The 24,226-nt window shown below is 41.1% G+C and overlaps 1 protein-coding gene across 1 annotated transcript in view; it reads right to left on the bottom strand.

Annotated features, from left to right (window-relative positions):
• MAOA (monoamine oxidase A) overlaps positions 1-24,226 on the bottom strand; it is an 83,317-nt gene that overhangs the window by 17,826 nt on the left and 41,265 nt on the right. Inside the window, exons 4-9 of the mRNA XM_004022016.4 lie at positions 13,655-13,759; positions 12,644-12,735; positions 9,126-9,267; positions 2,955-3,104; positions 2,190-2,349; positions 1,215-1,311 (exon numbers count right to left, since the gene is read on the bottom strand). Of these exons, the coding sequence (XP_004022065.2) occupies positions 1,215-1,311; positions 2,190-2,349; positions 2,955-3,104; positions 9,126-9,267; positions 12,644-12,735; positions 13,655-13,759 (746 nt within the window). The remainder of the gene's footprint in view (positions 1-1,214; positions 1,312-2,189; positions 2,350-2,954; positions 3,105-9,125; positions 9,268-12,643; positions 12,736-13,654; positions 13,760-24,226) is intronic.

The following is a 24,226-nucleotide window of genomic DNA, read 5'->3' as shown; positions in this document are numbered from 1 at the left end:
GAGATGAATAGGGTACAATGTTCCTATAATCTTTACATTGTGAGCACCTGCCCTTGCCAGGGAGGCTGGTGCTCCTTCTTAACATCTTACAGAGAGAGAAGCGGTTACAAAATGTTTTGCTGGCAGTCCAGTAGCAGAGTCTGCTTTCTAAGTCCCTAGGGTCATGGGTGTGTGTCTTTTGATTTTGTAATTTCCCTTCAATGACACAATGCACATAAGCTTAACTTTCCTGGGGCACAGGGGAAAGCCAATGGTCTCCAAAAGTCACTTGACTGCTAGAGAAGTTGCGCTCTTTTGTTGCAACGTGCTAGAATACATAGCCCTTTTGTTGGTATTGCTTTGAAGCGGACTAAAATGTATGAAAACTGGGAGGCTATGGCACTCCTTGGAAATTTCTTTGTGGGAGCTCCGATTCCCTCTCGGGGCCCCTAGTCTCCAGAGGGCAGAGCAGCTGTGTGAGGCAGGAGAGGAAAACAGAGTTCCTCTTTCAGACACAGAACCTTGCCCTGGCACCATTCCTCATGGAGGACAGCCATGGCGTGACTTACTGGAAAAAGTGCCCTACATTCAAGGCCTGGCTGGCTCTCCTTCAAACTGCACTTCATTGGTCATTCATCTTATCTCCCAGGGTAACAGTGAACAGATTTTTCTTTTCTTTTCTTTTGGCCATGCCACATGGCTTGTGGGATCTTAGTTTCCTGACCAGAGATTGGATTGGGGCCCTTGGCATTGAGAGCTTGGAGTCCTAACCACTGGACACCAGGGAATTCCAACAATTAAATTATTAACCTTTGCTATGTAGTGCTGTCTAGTATGGAGAGAGGACTAGAGCCCAGAAAACATAACTTTGGAAGGTTTTACAAGACAAAATAGTTCTCATTCCGGAATGGCTATAAACATTCTGCAGGCAAAGTGGTCTACCATGCCATCTGTCTAGCTGTATTTTTCACTCTTGTCCTCCACGTGTAAGTTTCATGGGGGAAAGAAATCGATGGACACAAGTTCAAAGTGGCATTCACTTTAGTAAAGTTTCCCAGTGTTCTCGTGCCACATACTCTACAACTCTAATATTACCATACATGAAAACATGATATGTTGTCTACAGGGTTACTTACTGTTGCTTGAGCTTGAGTCCGAAACAACATGCTCTGCCAGTTCCCACACCTAGACACCAACATAGTTTGCAAAATGCAGAACATCCAGGTCTCACTTACCCCATGATAGCAGGCAGTGATCCATCTGGCTTGGTATCATCCAACGTTATTGAAATTGGAGCTTCCTCATCTTCGATGATCATACAGCCACAGTAATCTTAACCGGAAGAAAAATAAATAATAAGAGATTGAGAAACTTCATCAGGGATTTGGGAAGGACATTTTAAAGTATATATATAAAACTATTTCACTAAAAGGAAGGCAAAACTTAAACTATTGGTCTTTGCCCTGATCCTAGAAGTTCTTTCCCATTAAATACACTCACTGATTAAACAAGGATATTTGGTCACCCAGACACATTAGAAAATGACCCATCTCGATGACCTTTGCATAAAGGTCAGGTATGATCAATGTATGAGTAAAATTTTAAGATGGCCTTGGAGTTGTGGAATACACAAGAAATAGTAGGGTGTGTTAGAAGGAATCGCCTCTGGGAAACCAGGGAAGAAGTGGCAAGAAGGAATCCTTTTAGTATGAGATGAAGGCTTAGCAACAACCGACACCATATCTGCCCAGACCCTGCCTCAGGCCAACACCCCGACAGGAAGTCTCATTGTTATCATTTTATACAGAGGCTGAGGCTGAGAGGTGAAGTGTCACCTGAGGCAACACAACTAGTAAGCAAGTGGGGCCCAGGAATGTGTGACTTCAAAGGAGCGCTCTTTCACGGTGGTCCTTTGTCTCACTCCGCTCTTTAAGAGGAAGGGGTGAGACATATGCCAGGGGCCTGGGCAATGTGGCCCTGCAACTGGAGGGCCTGCTTCATTGCCTCTCACTGCCAGCAAGCACTCTTGGGGCCATTTTGTGTTGCTGGGGACTATGAAGAGATGGACAGACCAGGATTTCTGATCCTTTCTCTACCAACTGGAAACACATCTTTTTCTGTTCAATGTATAGTATATGTTCCTACTGAACTGAACTAAAAAAGAGTGCAGTCTTCTCAATACAATTTCAACATGAATAAACACAGCCTACCCTTTTTCTTCCAAAAGGCCTCCTTGTAATACATCATGCACTTAATGATAGCCCCCATTGGAAGACGCTGTATCAGCTGGTTTCGCTCTGATGGAAGCTCTGGTCTAAAGTGTATCTTGGAAGTCAAAGTTGGTGGGATGGCGCTAATGACATATTGGCACTGAAACAGACACAAAATACCATCTCAAATGTAAGCCACAGTCTTTGCAGGGGACATGAAACATCACCTTTATCATTTTGAGGGACACTAAGCAGTCACAATGTACAGTATGAGACCACTGTGAGGCAACAACACAGAACAAGGCACATCAACTAAGGCTGATAATTGGAAGACTGAGTCAGAAACCTGCCGGCATCAATCATGCCACTGCTTGGATTAGATCTGGTTAGAAGCTGCTGAAGACAGAAACACGTCAGTCGCTCAGTCGTGACTTTGTGAGCCTGCCAGGCTCCTCTGTCCATGGGATTCTCCAGCTAAGAATACTGGAGTGGGTGGCCATTCCCTTCTCCAGGGGATCCTCCCCACCCAGGGATCGAACCCAGGTCTCTTGCATTGCAGGCAGATTCTTCACCATCTGAGCCATCAGGCTATCAGAGACCTACTTAATATAAGCTCTTTACATTTTATTTATTTATGGGCCACACCATGAGGCAGGCAGGATCTTAGGTCTCTAACCAGGGGATGGAACTTGTGCCCCAAGTCCTAACCACTGGACCATCAGGGAATTCCCATAATACATATTTCTTTTGACAAAACTGAATTACCTCATAAAGTTCACGATTCAGGGTCTCTATGGTGATGTTTTCACTTGACTGGTCAACGTAAGTGACAGGACTCCTCAGTTTCACCCTGTCCCCTAGGAGTTGCATTATCCGTTCGCTTACTTGACCCGATCCACCTACAAACTTCCGTTCCTACAGGAAAAAGCAGGCAGGGACGGAAATGTGACAAACGCACCACGAAGGAAAGCCGTATTTACCACTGATTAGAAACCTCTGGAAAATCACAGGCCATACCTCCACTCTCTGCACTGTTAACTGTTAGAAGAACTCATTAGGACAGGGGCAGTCTACCAAGACACCTCAGTCACCATGCTCTATGCAGCTTCACGTGACAAAAAGCTGTTACCAGTTTATGGAATCACAGAATCAGTGCAAAGGGATGAATTGGGAGATTGGGATTGACATTATATATATAAAATAGATAACTAATAAGAACCTACTGTGTAGCACAGGGAACTCTACTCAATACTCTGTTAAAGGCCTATATGGGGAAACAATCTATATAAAAAAGAGTAAATACATGTGTATGTATAACTGATTCACTTTGCTGTATACCTGAAACTAACATGACATTGGAAATCAACTATATCCCAATAAAAATTTAAAATCAAATCACAGAATCAGAAGAAAGGTTTCCCTAGACCACTGGCACCTTGACTGAATGCAAATATCAGCAAGCTTCAAATGCTCAAGAGTGTAATGCATGGAGGGTGTCTGGCGACAGGGAGGGTGCTGCGCTTCTCCCAGGGGGAGGCGGTTTCCTTTTTTTAAAAAAATTGATTATTTTTTTTCTAGTTTCACTGAGATGGGCATGCAGTGTTTCTTAACTCCCCTCAGTTTCTTAAAGTTCCAGGCCAGGACTGTCTAGGTGCAACAGGCTCATGGTGCTCTCAAGGATCACCTGGTCATCACCAAAAGATGTTCTAAGAATCTAAATCTCAGCTGTTGAGAACTTTTTGCCAAAATGCCTGGAAGTTTCACTGGGAGGACAGAAGAGTGAAGGCTAAGCATCTGCCTATTCCTCCAGACATTGTGGACTAGCTTCCTTGAACAGCTCTATAAGACCATGAGTGCTGCACCCTAGCGCCATCTGCTACACTCACCATGGAAATGCTTCCAGCTTAATCTAAGGGCAGTCCTTAATACAGCGCATTTTGTAAGAACTGGGGGAATATTTTTAGCCTGCTAGAGATCGATGATTCTTTGAATGATTAGAAATACAAGTAGACAGACTAAAGCACAGCCCAACATTGTTCAATTAGTCACCTTAATCCCGTTCCTCCAGAAAGCCTATGCCAGCAGCCACACAATAATTTTTACACTTGAATAACTGGCTATTGTCTTAATGACACCACTATAGCTCCTTATAAAAACATTCCCAGAGTAGTTTAGTTTCATGATCTGTCCATCCTCACAAAACCAGAAGCATTTAATTTATAATGTGACCTCTGTTTTCCAAGAGTTACTCTGAATGTTAGTATAGTGGAAAGACCAGGAACTCTTTTCCATCTTCATGTCTAGTATTTGTTGAACTAAACTATTAAAGGATAAATAACTATTAAACTATTAAAGGATAAATCCAAGTTCTTTGTAAAGGTATTGTGATAATGGTTTTACATTCATAATCTGAACTATGCCCTCCAAAAGGTCATGTGGAGTCTGCCTAGAAGTATCTTGGCTCCTCTGAATGAAGGATATAACACAGTACTGTAAAGAAATTGTTCAATTAAAAAATAAATTAACAAAATACATATATATATATATATATATATATATATATATATATGAAGAAGAAGTGAAGCCACTCAGTCGTGTCTGACTCTTTGCGATCCCATGGATTGTAGCCTATAAGGTGCCTCTGTCCATGGAATTTTCAAGGCAAGAGTACTGGAGTGGGTTGCCATTTCCTTCTCCTATATATATATAGGAGAGAGAGAGAGAGAGAGAGTCAAGATATTTCCAAAAGACAAGTATAGATTAAAAGGAGTAATATGGGATTTCTAGATGTAAAGGCACTTAAAAATGCGACTGCCTTATGTTTGCTAAAGTTGAAGGTCAAACTGACAACCATAAGTACAACTTAAGGACTTCTGGAGGTCTCCCAAGGAGAGGAATAATTCACTAAGTTGACAATGACTGTACACCTCATACTATGAAACAGAGCATAAGTTAGAACTAAACTGCTCCCAATTAAACCTTATCCCATTGAGGCATAACATTCTGAGAAAAGATATACCCATTTTCTTTCACTAAGGGAGTCTTGAAATAAAAAAAATCACAGAGTTTGGAAAATCTGGGAATTAAAATTTTGGCTTTACTACTGGCTTGTTGTGTATCCAACCAGGGAGCCAGATGAGTTACATTCATTAGTAATGGCTGTGGTATCAGTTCAGTTCAGTTCAGTTCAGTCACTCAGTCGTGTCCGACTCTTTGCAACCCCATGGACTGCAGCACACCAGGCCTCCCTGTCCATCACCAACTCCCGGAGTTTACTCAAATTCATGTCCATCAAGTCGGTGATGCCATCCAACCACCTCATCCTCTATCGTTCCCTTCTTCTCCTGCCTTCAATCTTTCCCAGCACAAGGGTCTTTTCAAATGAATCAGTTCTTCACATCAGGTGGCCAAAGTATTGGAGTTTCAGCTTCAGCATCAGTCCTTCTAATGAATATTCAGGACTGATTTCCTTTAGGATTGACTGGTTTGATCTCCTTGCACTCCCTGGGACTCTCAAGAGTCTTCTCCAACACCACAGTTCAAAAGCATAAATTCACTGGGGCATCAGAGTCTTGATGATCTTAATCCGCTTTTTGTTGGTTCAATATTTCTTATGAAGAAGAGCTTGAAGTATAGAGCTTGAATTATTAAAAATACTAAGTCATTCTACGTTTCCATTTTATTAATGGGATGTTGCAATCAGTTGTAAACTAATAAACATACATAGTGATTTGCACAAAGACTCCTTGAACAAAAACTGCACAGTTAAGTCCAAAAAGTATCTAATTTGGAGACTTAAATTTTTTCCATAGTCATAATAATGACATTTACATAAAAGACTAATAAGAATTCTACATATATTAATTCTCGACTCAAATCAGTGTACTCTCCATTATATTGCCTTACCTGAATCAGTCCTATTAGGTTGGTAATAGATTTTTTTATATACCCAAATTTGATTTAAAAGTAAACTCTAGTTATTAAGCACTATTAAAAAGAAATCCAGAAGCACATTTTTCCTGCACAAATCAGTTACAAAGTTCAAAACTGTTTCTTATGCTCTAAGACTCAGTTTTTAACTTTGTAAACCACATCTGAAAGACTTGGCACTTCTGCATTACTGTGTTTCATTTCTTTCTCTTTTTTTCTATTTTGATTAAGAGGAGAGTAGAAAAAGATATTCTGGTATTCTTATTCACTTGGTTAATTTGCATAAGTTTCTGATTGCCAGTTGCTCAGATAACAAGTGACAAGGCAGAATTGTTGAAAGCATTAAAGTACTTAAACCTAAGGCTAAATCTTGAACATATTGAATTCTTTACTATCCTGATAGCTGGCAGATTGACACCTGCACATTTGGCATGCTTTGATTTTTGGTTCTGGGGGTATTTTGGGACTTTATTTTTCATTGCAGATTTATTTGGCAATGTACAGTAAAATTTGTAAACTTGCTTCAAGTTTATGAATAAAGAACCGCTTAAAAAAAAAAAAGCATCGATTCATCGGTGCTTAGCTTTCTTTATAGTCCAACTCTCACATCCATACATCACTACTGGAAAAACCACAGCCTTGACTAGATGGACCTTTGTTGGCAAAGTAATGTCTCTGCTTTTTAATACGCTGTCTAGGTTGATCATAACTTTTCTTCCAAGGAGCAAGCGTCTTTCAATTTCATGGCTGCAGTCACCATCTGCAGTGATTTTAGAGTCCCAAAAGATAAAGCCTGCCACTGTTTCCACTGTTTCCCCATCTATTTGCCATGAAGTGATGGGACCGGATGCCATGATCTTACTTTTCTGAATGTTGAGCTTTAAGCCAATTTTTTCACTCTCCTCTTTCACTTTCATTAAGAGCTCTTTACTTCTTCTTCGCTTTCTGCCATAAGGGTGGTGTCATCTGCATGTCTGAGGTTATTGATATTTCTCCTGGCAATCTTGACTCTAGCTTGTGCTTCAGCCAGATCAGCATTTCTCATCATGTACTCTTCATATAAGTTCAATAAGCAGGGTGACAATATACAGCCTTGACATACTCCTTTCCCAATGTGGAACCAGTCTATTGTTCCATGTCCAGTTCTAACTGTTGCTTCCTGACCTGCATACAGATTTCTCAAGAGGCAGGTCAGGTGGTCTGGTGTTCCCATCTCTCTCAGAATTTTCCACAGTTTGTTGTGATCCACACAGTCAAAGGCTTTGGCATAGTTAATAAAGCAGAAATAGATGTTTTTCTGCAACTCTCTTGCTTTTTTGGTGATCCAATGGATACTGGCAGTTTGATCTCTGGCTCCTCTGACTTTTCTAAATCCATCTTGAACATCTGGAAGTTCACAGTTCATGTACTGTTGAAGCCTGTCTTGGAGAAATTTGAGCATTACTTTACTAATGTGTGAGATGAGTGCAATCGTGCGGTAGTTTGAGCATTCTTTGGCATTGCCTTTCTTTGGGATTGGAATGAAAACAGACCTTTTCTAGTCCTGTGGCCACTACTGAGTTTTCCAAATTTGCTGGCATATTGAGTGCAGCACTTTCACAGCATCACCTTTTAGGATTTGAAATAGCTCATCTGGAATTCCATCACCTCCACTAGATTTGTTCATAGTGATGCTTCGTAAGGCCCACTTGACTTTGCACTCCAGGGTGTCTGGCTCTAGGTGAGTGATCATACCATCATGATTATCTGGGTCATTAAGATCTTTTTTTGTATAGTTCTTCTGTGTATTCTTGCCACCTCTTCTTAATATCTTCTGCTTCTGTTAGGTCCATATCATTTCTGTCCTTTATTGAGCCCATCTTTGCATGAAATGTTCCCTTGGTAACTCTAATTTTCTTGAAGAGATTTCTAGTCTTTCCCATTCTATTGTTTTCCTTTATTTCTTTGCACTGATCTCCGAGGTAGGCTTTCTTATCTCTCCTTGCTATTCTTTGGAACTCCGCATTCAAATGGGTATATCTTTCCTTTTCTCCTTTGCCTTTCACTTCTCTTCGTTTCACAGCTATTTGTAAGGCCTCCTCAGACAACCATTTTGCCTTTTTGCATTTCTTTTTCTTGGGGATGGGCTTGATCCCTGCCTCCTGTATAATGTCATGAACCTCCGTCCATAGTTCTTCAGGCACTCTGTCTATCAGATCTAGTCCCTTGAATCTATTTCTCACTTCCACTGTATAATCATAAGGGATTTGATTTAGGATGTGGTATGGAAGCAGGGCAAATGCTGCTGCTGCTAAGTCGCTTCAGTCGTGTCCGACTCTGTGCGACCCCATAGACGGCAGCCCACCAGGCTCCCCCATCCCTGGGATTCTCCAGGCAAGAACACTGGAGTGGGTTGCCATTTCCTTCTCCAATATGTGAAAGTGAAGTTGCTCAGTAGAGACCCCATGGACTCCTCCATCCATGGGATTTTCTAGGCAAGAGTACTGGAGTGGCTTGTCATTGCCTTCTCCGAGGGCAAATGCTAGTAGGCAGCAAAATTTATCCCCAAAATGTAGAATTTACTATTGAAAGAGTAACCAGAAATCACTTGTATTAAAAGAATAGTCACTTCCATTCTATAACAGTTAACATAAAATAATAACTCTGAGACACAGAATGGGACCTAAAGTCTCATGCTTGGAACAGAGATGACTTTAATGACAATTTTACAAGCACTAGATTTTTTTTGGAAATTAGTTGATTTTAATAAGTGAGCTCCTCCTACAAGTCTAATTTCACCTACTTCCAAAAGGAAGGAATTGACTTCCTCAAACCAAATTCAAAATGAAACATTCTTTAGTCGTGAGCTTATTTTTAGAAATGAGAAAATTTTGTTTTCAGAAAACTTTTTTTGAAATTGTTTCAAATTCACTCATGTTTCAAAATATAGAAGCAATTATTAAGATACTGCACTGGCTGAGGACAAAATCAGACATGAAGTTTAGTGTGAGAATGGACACTTCATACCTGGCCCCCGTTGGTAATGGAGAATATCCGAGTGGTGCCTCCACATTGTTTCACGTACCACAAGAACCACAGGGCAGACACCTCATGGGGTTCAGAGGTCACATTGATATTCACGAAGAGAGATGCAAACTGCCGAGCAGTCCTGGTCATAGAACAAGAGTCAGGAGTAGATACATACATGCTTCACATGACATTATCTTTAAAAACATAATTTAGTATAATTAGAAACCATTTCTATGCCTTTAAAAAATACTCATGGACTCAATCTCTGACAGAATGCAGATTTTTAACTCTCGGGGAAAATAATTTTTTCCTGACTTGTTGGAAATTATGGGTTAGCTCCAAACATGCTAATCCCAGTGCAGTCTAAAAGGTTAATATGCTTGTCAGGTTCATTGACGATACTGTTTTCACTTATTTGAACAAACTTCCTCTCCTCAACACCTCCACTGCTCCAACCCTGGTCCAGGCTACCACTGACCCTCACCTGGGTTAAAACAGTGATGGCTGCTCCTGGGTATCCCTACCTAGTCATATGACTACATCCCCTCATGTTCCTTACAGCCAATTAAGTCTTTCCACAGTCCAAAACTAAGACAAACAAACAAAATAAACAAAAAATAAACACTCTGCTTGGTGGTGGTGGTTTAGTTGCTAAGTCGTCCCCGACTTTTGTGACCCCATGGACTGTAGCCTGCCAGGCTCCTCTGTTCATGGGATTCTCCAGGAAGGAATACTGGAGTGGGCTGCCATTTCCTTCTCCAACCCTTCAATGATGTTAACGGCAAAAGGCAAAAAGTCTTGTATATGGTCAATAATGTGTCTTGCACCATCAGCCTCTCAAGTTCTGTAAACTCCCATTACATCATTTCTTCGTGGCATCTTTATGGTCTAGGCATACATACTGTTCACTCATTGTTAAAACATGTCAATCTCCCCATCTTGGGGGCCTTCATAAGCTGCTCCCTGTTCTCTATACTGGGCATGGGGGTGGGCATTTCCCACACTATCCAACCTTCACATCTCCCACCATTATTTGTGGTTGATTACTGGAAAATACCATGCCTCAACCATTCATCCTTCCATCCATCCCATCCACTATGACTTATTCCCGAAAGAAACCATCCCTCCCCCTTTACTATTTTTCTCGATTACTGTGGCTCACTACTGCAACATTACCCCTCCTCACCAACCATATCTCCTGTCTCCTCCATCCACTATGGCTCATTCCTGAAAGATACCATTCACTGTATCGCCCACTTTTCCTGTCTTCTTCCATCACTGTGGCTCACCTGTGAGATACCAACACCCCACACCATCCATTGGTCCTGTTTCCAATTCATTGTGATTTATTCTTGGAATATATATCCTCCCCATACCCTGATCTCCACTCATCTACTGGGCTCATTCGTGGAAGACACATCATCCCCCAACACCACCCATCAGTCCTATATTCCCCCATCAACTGACTCATTCCTTTAAGATACTTGGACAAAAACATCCTCCTCACCATCCATCCTTCCTGACAGCTTCCCACCATTAATTACAGGTCATTATTGGAAGATTCCATCCTGCCACATCGTCCACCTTTCTCCATCTACCCCCATTCACGGTGTCTCATTTCAGAAAGATGTCACCATTCAAATCATCTATCCTTCCTTTCTCCACCATTCCTTGTTGATACCATCCCCTCATACCATCCTCTTTTTGATACCATCCCCTCATACCATCTTCTTTTCCTCCCATCACTATGGCTCACTCTTAGAAGATACATCCCACCAATCCAACCATCCGTACTATCACCCCCCATCCACTGTGGCTCATTTCTGAAAGATACCATCCCCTCATACCATACTCTTCCTGTCACCCATCAACTGACTTATTCTTGGAAGATACCATCTCCCCACGTCATCAGCTCTTCCTGTCTCCTCCATCAACTGACTTGTCCTTGGAAGATACCATCTACACATACCATCCCTCTTTCCTCTCTCCCCCCATCCACTGTGATTCATTCCTGAAAAATACCATCATCTCACATAATATATCTCTTATATCTTCCACCAATTGGTGCATATCTCAAAGATACTATCCCCACAACCACACAACCTCCCCACCTTCCTCCATCCACTGTGGCTTATCTTGGAAGACACCATCCCACCATATCGTCCATCCTTCCTGTCTCTACCCATGCACTATGGCTCATTCTTGGCACATACCTGCCTCCTACACCATCCATCTTTCCTGTTTCCCCTGTCAACAGAGGCTCATACCCAGAAGATACCATTCTGCTACACCATCCACTATTTCCTGTCCCCTGCACACAATTTGGTTTATTCCTGACCATAGCAACCCCACATACCATCCACTCTTCCTTTCTCTCATCAACTGGGTCATTCTTTAAAGACACCATGTTCATGCACCATCTTTCATGTTTTCTTCCATCCCCTGTGGTTCATTCCTGAAAGATACCATCCCCTCACAGCATCCATTTTCCTGTCTCCCTCATCTACTGGCTCATTCCTGGAATATACCATCTCCTCACACCATCCCCTCTTCCTAACTTCCCCATCCCATTACTCATCCTGCAAGATACCATTTACTCACACTAAACACCCTTCCTGTCTTCCCCCACCCACTATGGCACCTTCAATGAAGATTCTTAATTCCCACAGCATCCACCCTTCCTGTCTCCCCCATTTATTATGGCTCATTCATGGAAGATGCCATTCTCTCTCACCATCTATCTTTCCTCTTTCCCTCATCCATTAGGCACATTCCTGGCAGATAGCTTGCCCTCACACCATCCATCCTTCCCTGCCCCTTACCACCCTCTGTGGCTCATTCTTAGTTGATGTAGTAACTCCTTTGTTTCAACAAGGAATCTCTCCTTCACCCTCAAGAGAGGTCATGTTCCCCCATTTCAATCTCTCCTAGAATTATGTAACATGTGTATAATTAAAGTCTCTCCTGCTAAAAATATATCAGCTCCATGAGGTTAGGGGCCATGCATCGTAAGTTCACCGCCATTCCTCAGTGCTTCATATGGTGCCTTCACACAGCAGCCCCAAAATGCTGACAGAATGATCCGTAACTCAGTTAATAACACAGATTCTCATTTAAAACATAATTTATAGTTTTCATTAATATAGACTAGCTTCCCTCTAGTTCTTCTATATGTATATGAAATTACTTTAACACCTTTCCAAATTGCTTTTGCAGCTGACCTCTATATTATCTGAAAACACAATTACTTCTTTTATGGAGAAGCGCACAATTCTTTCATTAAAAAAAAAAGTTCAACTTCCTTCACCTACTTTTCTTCTTATGTTTTAGATTCACTTTATGTTGAATCCTGCTCCGAGTGTCTCAAGGGCCCTTAAAGTCACTATTGATGGAAATGTCATTAAGTTTCTCCTTAACTTTTCCTATAACTTATGAAGAAAAACTCTGAAGTTCAAGATAGGATAGGGACAATATGAAGGGAAGATAAAAAATACATTTTAAATAGTCAAGATTACTTTGTCCAGCAGATTTTTTCGATGAGATCTTTCATAGTCATCTTATCCCATTCTGCTGCATGTGGGGCTTCCCATGGTGCATCAGCTGGAATCTGCAGAGAAAGGAAGGCCAACATTTAGGTCTGATGGTTACTGCCCACTGGACTGACAAGAGGCCCTCAGGAGAAACTCTGAAAACTGGTTTCTTTATGTTGGAGTGTGTGATGTGCATAGAATCCTATGTACATATAGACAATGGTGTATACATACATTACATATGTACACTGCGTACCCAGTGGTGGGTTTGGGATGGGTAGCTCTTTGGATTCTATGCCTTAATGCTGTTTTCAAAGTAATACCTAAATATATGCATTAATATAAATTAATATGTAATTATGATGGTCATCATCATAATTATTATTGAAAGGTAATGGAAGAGGGTATGGTAACCCACTCCAGTATTCTTGCCTGGAGAATCCCATGGACAGAGGAGCTTGGTGGGCTACCATCCACAGGGTCGCAAAGAGTCAGACATGACTGAGGAGACTTAGCATGCACACATGTGCCCACAACAGCCATTTTAAATTTCCAAATTAAATTTGAGAGATGGATGTTATAGTTATTGAGTTACTGATACTCAGTGAAAAACCACTTTGAGGAAACAAATCTTCCTCCCCTTTATTATCTCAGGTGGCATAATATATGGATAAGATCACTCTAAGTAGGATTCCCAAGAAAAATATGTCATATAAATACTCAGTGGCATAGAGCTGAAAACACACAGGTACACACATTAATATCAGAGACATGTGGGTTTGAATCCTGGTTCCCTTGTTGTATGATCTTGGGGAAATTATGTAACCCCTTGCCACTGAATTTCTTCTCGCTAAAGCAGAAATACTACCAATGGGGGAGAGTTATTGGGTAAATTGGAAATGATATACAACAATGTTCCCTGCACTGTGGAAGGATATTAAACATTTGCTATTGATTTCAGTCACAGGTTAAGGGCAAGCTGAACACACACTTTACCTCTTTTCCCATGTTATCCATGGTCCGCCACAGGTTGTTGTAATCCAGATAGGCAATGGGATTCCATACTGGAGGGAAGGCACCCCGAAATGGATAAGTTTTTCCCTAAAAGCAAAGGATAATATGTTAAATTAGGATGACATTCTAAAAATCCCAACCAGTCAACCTCAGAGCCATTTTCAAAGAAACAGGATCCTCTACTGTGTCAAAAAGCAATGATGGACAGCATCTATACAAGACTCAAATTACAGTTAGATTATCAAGAATTCCCTAGTGTCATTTTAGCTGGTTTTGATTAATTTTTTTTTTTTTTTGGCTGCTTGGCTTGTGGGATCTCAGTTCCCTGACCAGGGGTTGAACCTGGGTCCTGTCAATGAAAACCTAGAATCCTAACCACTTAGCCACCATTTACTTCATTTCAGTTGTGTGACAGGCACTGTGCTACTATAAGGGAAGGGTGAATCCTCAGGAAAAGAGAGCAGGTCTAGAGTCTTCCTAAGCCTTTCCTTTTTTTTTTTTTGGTCACACCATACAGCTTATGGGATCTTAGTTCCCTGCCAGGAATTGAACCCATGCCAGCCCACTGCATTGGAAGCGCCAGGGAATTCCCTTTATTTCCTAATTGAATTCATTTTTCTTTAAAACATCTTGTAAATCTTCATAAGGTCAAAACACTGTCTATTAATACATTTTGCACACAATTTCAATTTTATTGAATAGAAATGTATTCAGTATTTGTAGAAAGCCTACTGTGTGTACTGTGTGCACTGAACAATATTAAGAGCTGGATTTTTAAAAAGAGCTAAAGTAAGACTCCTGACCATCAAGGCAGGGGCACAAGACAGAAGAGCATTGGCATTCATGGATGCACACTCACACACACTCTCCAACTGAGTAAGACTACATGGCGGCCATTAAGTGACAAAGAAGGAATTCTCCTTTCCAGAGTAGCAAATTCAAATAACCTTGGCAGATTATGTGATCTGACTTCTTATCTGAAAATGCTGTGTAGTAGTGCTGCAAGACAACTTTTTAAGACTCCAAATCCTTTATCATCATCACTACCACCATCACCGCCATTATTACTAATACTCACTAAGATCTTTGTCCATGCCTGGCACTGGCTTAAGCTCTTTCTATGCATTGTCTCCTGTAATGCTCACCCCAACCCTCTGGAGGAAAGAACTATTAATATTCCCATTTTACAAATGAGGAAACTGAAGCTTAGTGATATTAGCTAGAAAACAGTAGGACAGAAATTTCCTGCTTCCACAGCTTTTTCTCATAAACAATAAGCTTTCCGGCCTCTTATATGATTGATGGAATGTTGAGATAGTTTTGTCCAAGAGATATCTTAAACTTCCTGACTAAAAGAAACAGAACTCTGAAATGTGAACCTTATAAATCTCCCACACATCTTTTATGTTTCTAAGGAATGAAAAAGGAGACTAAGAAGCTCAAGGGTAACAGGGTCAACTTTGAAAAATGTGCAAGAATGTTCTGAGAGAAACTGGCAGACACAAAAATAACTCTGCACAGGAGAGAGACTGGGTTAAATAATAGTTCACCAGCAGCCTTCAGAACAGTTGGCTCTTGTTGCAATTCTTCGTTTAATTGAAACTGTAAAAAAAAATCTATATTTTAAATTCAAGTAATAGTCTCATACCAAACTGATATTTGCTTTGAAAAAAACTGTTTAAGAAAATCCTTCAGTTCAGTTCACTTCAGTTGCTCAGTCGTGTCTGACTCTTTGTGACCTCATGAGCTGCAGCATGCCAGGCCTCCCTGTCCCTCACCATCTCCCAGAGTCCACCCACACTCATGTCCATAGAGTCAGTGATGCCACCCAGCCATCTCATCCTCTGTCATCCCCTTCTCCTCCTGCCCCCAATCCCTCCCAGCATTAGGGTCTTTTCCAATAAGTCAACTCTTCGTATGAGGTGGCCAAAGTATTGGAATTTCAGCTTCAGCATCAGTCCTTCCAATGAACACCCAGGACTGAGCTCCTTTACAATGGACTGGTTGGATCTCCTTGCAGTCCAAGGGACTCTCAAGAGTCTTCTCCAACACCACACTTCAAAAGCATCAATTCTTCAGCGCTCAGTGTTCTTTATAGTCCAACTCTCACATCCATCCATGACTACTGGAAAAACCATAGCCTTGACTAGATGGACCTTTGTTGGGAAAGTAATGTCTCTGCTTTTTAATATGCTGTCTAGGTTGGTCATAACTTTCCTTCCAAGGAGTAAGTGTCTTTTAATTTCATGGCTGCAGTCACCATCTGCAGTGATTTTGGAGCCCCAAAAAATAAAGTCTCTCACTGTTTCCACTGTTTCCCCATCTATTTCCCATGAAGTGAGGGGACCAGATGCCATGATCTTCGTTTTCTGAATGTTGAGGTTTAAGCCAACTTTTTCACTCTCCTCTTTCACTTTCATCAAGAGGCTCTTTAGTTCCTCTTCACTTTCTGCCATAAGGGTGGTGTCATCTGCATATCTGAGGTTATTGATATTTCTTCTGGTAATCTTGATTCCAGCTTGTGCTTCTTCCAGCCCAGCATTTCTCATGATATACTCAGCATATTAAGTTAAGTAAGCAGGGAGACAATATATAGTACTCCTTTCCCTATTTGGAACCAGTCTGTTGTTCCATGTCCAGTTCTAACTGTTGCTTCCTGACCTGCATACAGATTTCTCAAGAGGCAGGTTAGGTGGTCTGGTATTCCCATCTCTTTCAGAATTTTCCACAGTTTGTTGTGATCCACACAATCAAAGGCTTTGGCATAGTCAATAAAGCAGAAATGGATGTTTTTCTAGAACTCTCTTGCATTTTTGAAGATACAGCAGATGTTGGCAATTTGATCTCTGGTTCCTCTGCTTTTTCTAAAACCAGCTCAAACATCTGGAAGCTCATGGTTCACGTATTGCTGAGGCCTGGCTTAGAGAATTTTGAGCATTCCTTCACTAGTGTGTGAGATGAGTGCAATTGTGTGGTAGTTTGAGCATTCTTTGGCATTGCCTTTCTTTGGGATTGGAATGAAAACTGACCTTTTCCAGTCCTGTGGCCACTGATGAGTTTTCCAAATTTGCTGGCATATTGAGTGCAGCACTTTGACAGCATCATCTTTCAGGATTTGAAACAGCTCAACTGGAATTCCATCACCTCCACTAGCTTTGTTTGTAGTGATGCTTCCTAAGGCCCACTTGACTTCACATTCCAGGATGTCTAGCTCTAGGTGAGTGATCATACCATCGTGATTATCTGGGTCATGAAGCTCTGTTTTGTACAGTTCTGTGTATTCTTGCCACCTCTTCTTTATATCTTCTGCTTCTGTTAGGTCCATACCATTTCTCTCCTTACCATTTCTGTCCTTTATTGAGCCCATCTTTGCATGAAATGTTCCCTTGGAAAGTAAAATAAAGTAAAAATAAAAATTAAAAAAAATGTTCCTTTGGTATCTTTAATTTTCTTGAAGAGATCTCTAGTCTCTCACATTTTGTTGTTTTCCTCTATTTTTTTGCACTGATCGCTGAGGAAGGCTTTCTTATCCCTCCTTGCTATTCTTTGGAACTCTGCATTCAAATGGGTATATCTTTCCTTTTCTCCTTTGCTTTTCACTTCACTTCTTTTCACAGCTATTTGTAAGGCCTCCCCAGACAGCCATTTTGTTTTCTTGCATTTCTTTTTCCTGGGGATGGTTTTGATCTCTGTCTCCTGTACAATGTCATAAACCTCCATATATAGTTCTTCAGGCATTCTGTCTATCAGATCTAGTCCCTTAAATCTATTTTTCATTTCCACTGTATAATCATAAGGGATTTGATTTAGGTCATACCTGAATGGTCTAGTGGTTTTCCGTACTTTCTTCAGTTTAAGTCTGAATTTGGCAATAAGGAGTTCATGATCTGAGCCACAGTCAGCTCCTGGTCTTGTTTTTGCTGACTGTATAGAGCTTCTCCATCTTTGGCTGCGAAGGATATAATCAATCTGATTTCAGTGTTGACCATCTGGTGATGTTCATGTGTAGAGTCTTCTCTTGTGTTGTTGGAAGAGGTTGTTTGCTATGACCAGTGATTCTCTTGGCAAACTCTATTAGCCTTTGCCTTGCTTCATTCTGTACTCCAAGGCCAAATTTGCCTGTTACTCCCGGTGTTTCCTGACTTCCTACTTTTGCATTCCAGTCCCCTATAATGAAAAGGACATCTTTTTTGGGTGTTAGTTCTAAAAGGTCTTGTATGTTTTCATAGAACCGTTCAACTTCAGCTTCTTCAGTGTTACTAGTTGGGGCATAGACTTGGATTACTGTGATATTGAATGGTTTGCCTTGGAAAAAAACAGAGATCATTCTATCGTTTTTGAGACTGCATCCAAGTACTGCATTTTGGACTCTTTTGTTGACTATGATGGCTATCCCATTTCTTCTAAGGGATTCCTGTCCACTGTAGTAGATAAAATGGTTATCTGAGTTAAATTCACCCATTCCAGTTCATTTTAGTTCGCTGATTCCTAGAATGTCAACCGGAGAAGGCAATGGCACCCCACTCCAGTACTCTTACCTGGAAAGTCCCAGGGATGGAGGTGCCTGGTAGGCTGCAGTCCATGGGGTCACTAGGAGTCGGATATGACTGAGCAACTTCACTTTCACTTTTCACTTTCATGCATTGGAGAAGGAAATGGCAACCCACTCCAGTGTTCTTGCCTGGAGAATCCCAAGGACGGGGGAGCCTGGTGGGATGCCATCTCTGGGGTCGCACAGAGTTGGACACAACTGAAGTGACTTAGCAGCAGCAGCAGCAGAATGTCAACATTCACTCTTGCCATCTCCCGTTTGACCACATCCGATTTGCCTTGATTCATGGACCTAACATTCCAGGTTCCTATGCAATACTGCTCTTTACAGCATTGGAGCTTGCTTCTATCACCAGTCACATCCACAATCAGGTGTTGTTTTTGCTTTGGCACCATCCTTTGATTGTTTCTTAAGTCATTTCTCCACTGATCTCCAGTATCATATTGGGCACCTACAGACCTGGGGAGTTCATCTTTCAGTGTCCTATCTTTTTGTCTTTTCATACTGTTCATGAGGTTCTCAAGGCAAGAATACTGAAGTGATTTGCCATTCCCTTCTCCAGTGGACCACATTGTGTCAGACCTCTCCACCATGACCCCTTCGTCTTGGGTGGCCCCACATGGCATGGCCTAGTTTCATTGAAAATCTTTAAATATGCTTAATCATCAGGGGACATTAAGTATGATAAATAAATATGATAAGTATGATACCAACCAGAATAGGATTTCACCCAAGGTCCTAAAGACCCTGTGGTGTGAGCTTTGAACAACAAAGAGAGGTGGCAGGAGAGGTGAAACATTCAGCCAGTGAAAAGGGTCTAGCCTGACCATCTTTTATAGAAATGGGAGTCATGGAATATTTTAAAAGGAGATCATAGAGGCCCGCCACAATGTTAATTTTTATCCTGCTGACAGAGGTACTCAGTTGATAAAAGGTGTTCATGATTTTCTCTCTTAGCAGTGTTTGGCTTCTTTGTTCTCATTTCACAGAAAATCTCAGTGTGCTAAAGAAATGCATGTATGTGGAAACACTCACAAACCTCTTCCTTTCTCATCAGTCCCTGAAGGCTTATTTCCTCCATGGCCTGCTTCTAAACTAGACAGTTCAAGACTACTTTCTGCCTGGGTAAATCCCTAAAATAGGGCGGTGGGAGGGCCTGGAGATGGCTCTTAGCTGGGTGAAACTGTCTGGGAATGCACCTTCACGTTATCTTAAATGTGATTCTATGCATGTGTGCATGCTAAGTCACTTCAGTCTTGTCTGACTCTTTGCGACCCCATGGACTGTAGCCCTCCAGGCTCCTCTGTCCATGGGGATTTGCCAGGCAAGAATACTGGAGTGGGATGCCATATCCTCCTCCAGGGGATCTTCCCAACCCAGGGATTGAATTCCCATCTCTTACATCTCCTGCATTGGCAGGTGATTCTATAGTTTTCTCCCCAAAGTGTCAGCTGTTTCTCAATCCTAAACCACTTTTCAGCAAGAAATGCCTTTATAACCTAAGAATGTGAGGCAGGATCTCCTAGAATACTGCATTTTCCAAAGAGCATGGCTAAAGCAAAAAAAAAAAAAAAAAATCCTTGGGGAAAAAGAATGTTAATTTTGTGCCTATATTCTGAAACCTTTCTACCCTTTCTAAGTGGCTTGTAATTTCTGTGCCTTTGACACAGCCAGAGTTGTTGATGTCAAGTAGAACGCAATGTCCCTGGAATTGTGCCCCAAATACTTAAGTCTCCTTGAGAAACCACATCTTCACTCTACCAATGTTCATAATAAAGGGAGACTGTTGCCAGGAGAGGATAAGTTTGTTGTTGCTTTTTTTTTTTTTTTTTTGTTTAAAGTTTTTGGATGCTTGCCCAATTAAGGCAAAGGGAAGGCATTCTTAACAAGTCAAAGTTACTGAGCAAGCTATTTAATGCTATTAAATTTTTACTATGAAATGTGTTATATATGATAAAAAAATTGATAAAGAGAAATAATAGAAATGAACAACCACATGCACCCTATCCAATTTGAGAAGCGTGATATCACCAGAAATTTAGACGTACACCATGTTTCTCCCCAATCACATCCAGTCTCCTCTGTACAAGAGGGAGCCACTGTAGTGAATTTTGTGTCTAACATTCCTTTTCTTCCATCTCCCTCGTATACATACCTGCATGATACATTGTTTGGTTTTGTCTATTTTTGAGCTTTAGATAGACAGACTAAGATACACATGAATGTCCATTCTGGAGCAGTGAAAATGAAAAAACTATAAACAACACCAATCAACATGGATGTAACTTTAAAATATATCAGTGAGGGAATTCCCAGGTGATCCACTGGTTAGGACTTGGAGCTCTCAGTGCCAGGGCCCCGGTTTGATCCCTAGCTGGGGAACTAAGATCACACAAGTCATTGCAGCATGGCCATGAACAATTAAAAAAATATGCTGGTCAAAGAAGAAAGTCAAAGAATACATAGAGTTTGAGTCCATTTACATAAAACTCAAAAATAAGAGAGGAGGACAGTTGATACCTCCCACATCATTCTTTATTGTTGAAAGAAAAGTGAAAATGAAAGTTGCTCAGTAGTGTCCGACTATTCACAACCCCATGGCCTAGACAGTCCATGGAATTCTCTAGGCCAAAATACTGGAATGAGTAGCCTTTCCCTTTTCCAGGGGATCTTCCCAACTCAAGGATCAAACCCAGGTCTCCCACACTGCAGGCCTATTCTTTACCAGCTAAGCCACAAGGGAAGCCCAAGAATACTGGAGTGAGTAGCCTATCCCTTCTCCAGGGGATCTTCCCGACCCAGGAATCAATACAGGGTCTCCTGCATTGCAGGCGGATTCTTTACCAACTGAGCTATCAGGGAAGCCCAACAGCTTTATTGTTGGTCCTGTAAAATAAGCCAGAAAGTAGCATTTACCAATTGGCATGGTGGTGAGTTTCAGCTCTGTACTTTTAATATTTAGTTGAACAGAAGGGAATCAGTGTTATTAAAGAGTATCATAGGCCACTGAGGGAAGCTGACAAATATTTTTCTTTAATCATCTTGAAAATAAGCAGGTATGTTCTGGATTGATTTCGAAACATGTCTGTGCAACCCATATGAATTCCCTGGCACCTTTCTAGTCTCACTGTTTTGTGACTAGCCTGTATGAGAAATCTTTTGGTGGTTTAATTTTCTATAGTTCATGATAATGCTTTAAATAAAGAAATTATCTAAAAAGAGACCAATTAAATAAGATCGTGTTATATTTTAAGTTCAAAAAATTATTGTTTACCTCTTTCAATATGCAGGTAGCCAAACTCTTTTCAAACATTATACATAGTACTACTTTACCTAGAAAAAGCCATCATAACTTACAAAGAAACATCTATCCTATCTTCCCCGCCCCCCCTTTTTTGGCCATGCCACGAGGTTTATGGGATCTTAATTCCCCAGGGACCAGGGATTGAACCCAGGCCTTCCCCAGTGAAAGTGTGGAATCCTATCCACCAGCCTGCCAGGGACTTCCCATATCTTATCTTAATGTATTGGTTCTCCCAAGTGGCCATCTGGTTTGTAAGACCCTCTCTTCTCTGATCTACTGACTCTCCCAGGGTCCAATCCTCAGCCTTCCTTGGCCCACCCATTTCCCTGGGGAACTCATTCATCATCTGGATTTGTTGTTATTTTATTTGCACAGCATTATGGCTTGCAATTTTCATGCCTCTGCTCCCTCTACCTCTTATGCAATTTAAAGGGCTAACAGCACATTCTTAAGTTCATGACCTCATTTTCATCTTATGCTCAGCCCCCTCTCTCAGGACTTGTACAACTAACACAATGGGCACTTGAGTTGTGCAATCTCATCCCTGGAAAGAGAGAATCATTAAACTCAGGTATAAATGATACCATAACATTAAGAATAAAAGGTTTCAAATGCATAGTTATGCCATCTTTCCCAAGGGACTCTAGGTATATACAAACATTACAAATAAAGCAATTAATATAGAAATAATATGAGTTCTTCTGGAGGTTCTTGGGTAAGTAAAGATAACTAACAGGGCATTGAAAAAAATATTTTTCCTCTTTCACAAATGCTATTAAGTCAAGAGAACTAGGCAGTTAGAAAAAAGATGAAACTATTACAGTGTGAGGGTAAGTGGCTGTTTTTCTTTCAGTTTTACTAAGATATCAGTCACATAATCTACAATCCATCCATTCGAAGTGCAAAATTCAATGCTTTTTAGTATATTCAGAGTTGTGAAACCATCACCACAGCTAATTTTAGAACACTTTCATCAACCCAAGAAGAAACCCTTTTTCATTAAGTCACTTAATTTCCTCCCACTCCATTTTGAAGAACTGTCAAAGTATTTCGCAAAGCAGCTGCTGCCAACTTACATTCCCACCAGCAATATATGAGGATTCCAATATCTCCATGTCCTTGCCAACACTTGTTATTGTCTGTCTCTCTGATTATAGTCACCCTGGTGGATGCAAAGTGGTATCTAATTGCGGTTTGGACTTACATTTCCTTAGTGACTAATGATAGCCAAAATCAAATCTGTCTTGGTGAGTGGAAGGTCATATTGTTGAGACCATACATTGTCTCCATCCTTGATGCCATGGATGCCATTTTGTATGTGGGCTCACTGAGCAAGCGATAGAGGGAAGAGATGATATAATGGCTTTGTACTCTGTCAACTTGTTCAGGCCGAACTGGATTTCTGAGTTTTCTTTCCTATGTATTTCTGGTTAGGATAGGTCACAAGAAAGATTCTTATGGGAAATCTAAAGAGTAAAAGTGAAGCAGCCACTCCTTTTGAGGGTCACACACATTGCTGGTGATTTTCATGGCATGAGGGCCTGCAACTATTCCACCCTTCTGGGATCTTCCTTCACCTTCTCCAACTCTTAGGCCAGGTATATGTATTTAGCTCTATGATGAAGAATCCTGACTTCTGCAAGACACCCAGTGTCAAGATCAGAGGCAACAAAGGCTACTCTGGACTCCAGTTCACACTTGTGGGTTCCAGCTTGTTCTTGCTTTCCCCCATCATACATCTATCTTCCCTTCCTGACTGCCTGCCCTTCAAACTCCAGCATCAGATGCAAAGACTTATTTCCCCACAGTTAGGTAAGGCCAAGTCCCTATAATAAATCCTTTACTCATTTTGCTTATCTCACTGAACCTTGACTGATGAGGCTGATATCCTAAGGACTGATCATCTTATACCTGATTATTGAAGCTTACTCTGCAACAGATGTTCAATGGTCAACATCCACCATGGGACATAAGGGCAACCCCAGCCAATAAGGAACATGGATAAATACTCTCAGCTTCTCTGTTCTTTTTTTTTTTTTTAGCTTCTCTACTCTTGGTGGGGCAATTCTTTGGCATAGTCCACACAATTTCTCAGGTAAAACTATGGGGAACTGAGCCTCAGTTGCCCACAGCTGTAATAACTCATTAACCCTTTATTGGCATTTATTCCCTTCCCTTCTATAACCCAGCCTACACTTCAGGTTCTATCTATGGAGGCTGGTAAAGTGCTATATTGAGATCTTTTGTATATTTTGAGTGATACACACTCCAGTAGAAAGTGTAAAGGGGAAATGTGTCTTATACCAAAGTCTACATAAGTTGATTATTAGTGTTTGGTGTGTCTAGTACTTGAGTGGGATAGCTGAGACATTAGAGGACAGGTAGACAGACCCTTCTGAGAATGTTTTCTTTGGGGACCTCAAGTTTTTAGAGAAAGGTGCTCTTCACTGTTAACAGATTTGATCTCGAAAGATCAGTATCACTATCTCTAGTCTGACTCCTGGGGCTTTGGTCCCTGTTGAGGAGGGCTTCTCAATCACGATTGACTATGCTCCCCACGTTATATGTGGCAATGTCTGGAGACAGTTTTAGTTGTCATAATTGATTTGGGGTTGCTGCTTGATAGCCTACAATGCACAGGACAGACTCATTACAACAAAGAGTTATCCAGTTCCAAAAGTCAGTAGTGCCCTGTTTG

The sequence above is a fragment of the Ovis aries genome, chromosome X (assembly GCF_016772045.2).
Source record: "Ovis aries strain OAR_USU_Benz2616 breed Rambouillet chromosome X, ARS-UI_Ramb_v3.0, whole genome shotgun sequence".
NCBI classification, from domain to species: domain Eukaryota; kingdom Metazoa; phylum Chordata; class Mammalia; order Artiodactyla; family Bovidae; genus Ovis; species Ovis aries.
The sequence above is the reverse complement of the archived record's forward strand: the minus strand, read 5'-3'. Positions and strand labels throughout refer to the sequence as shown.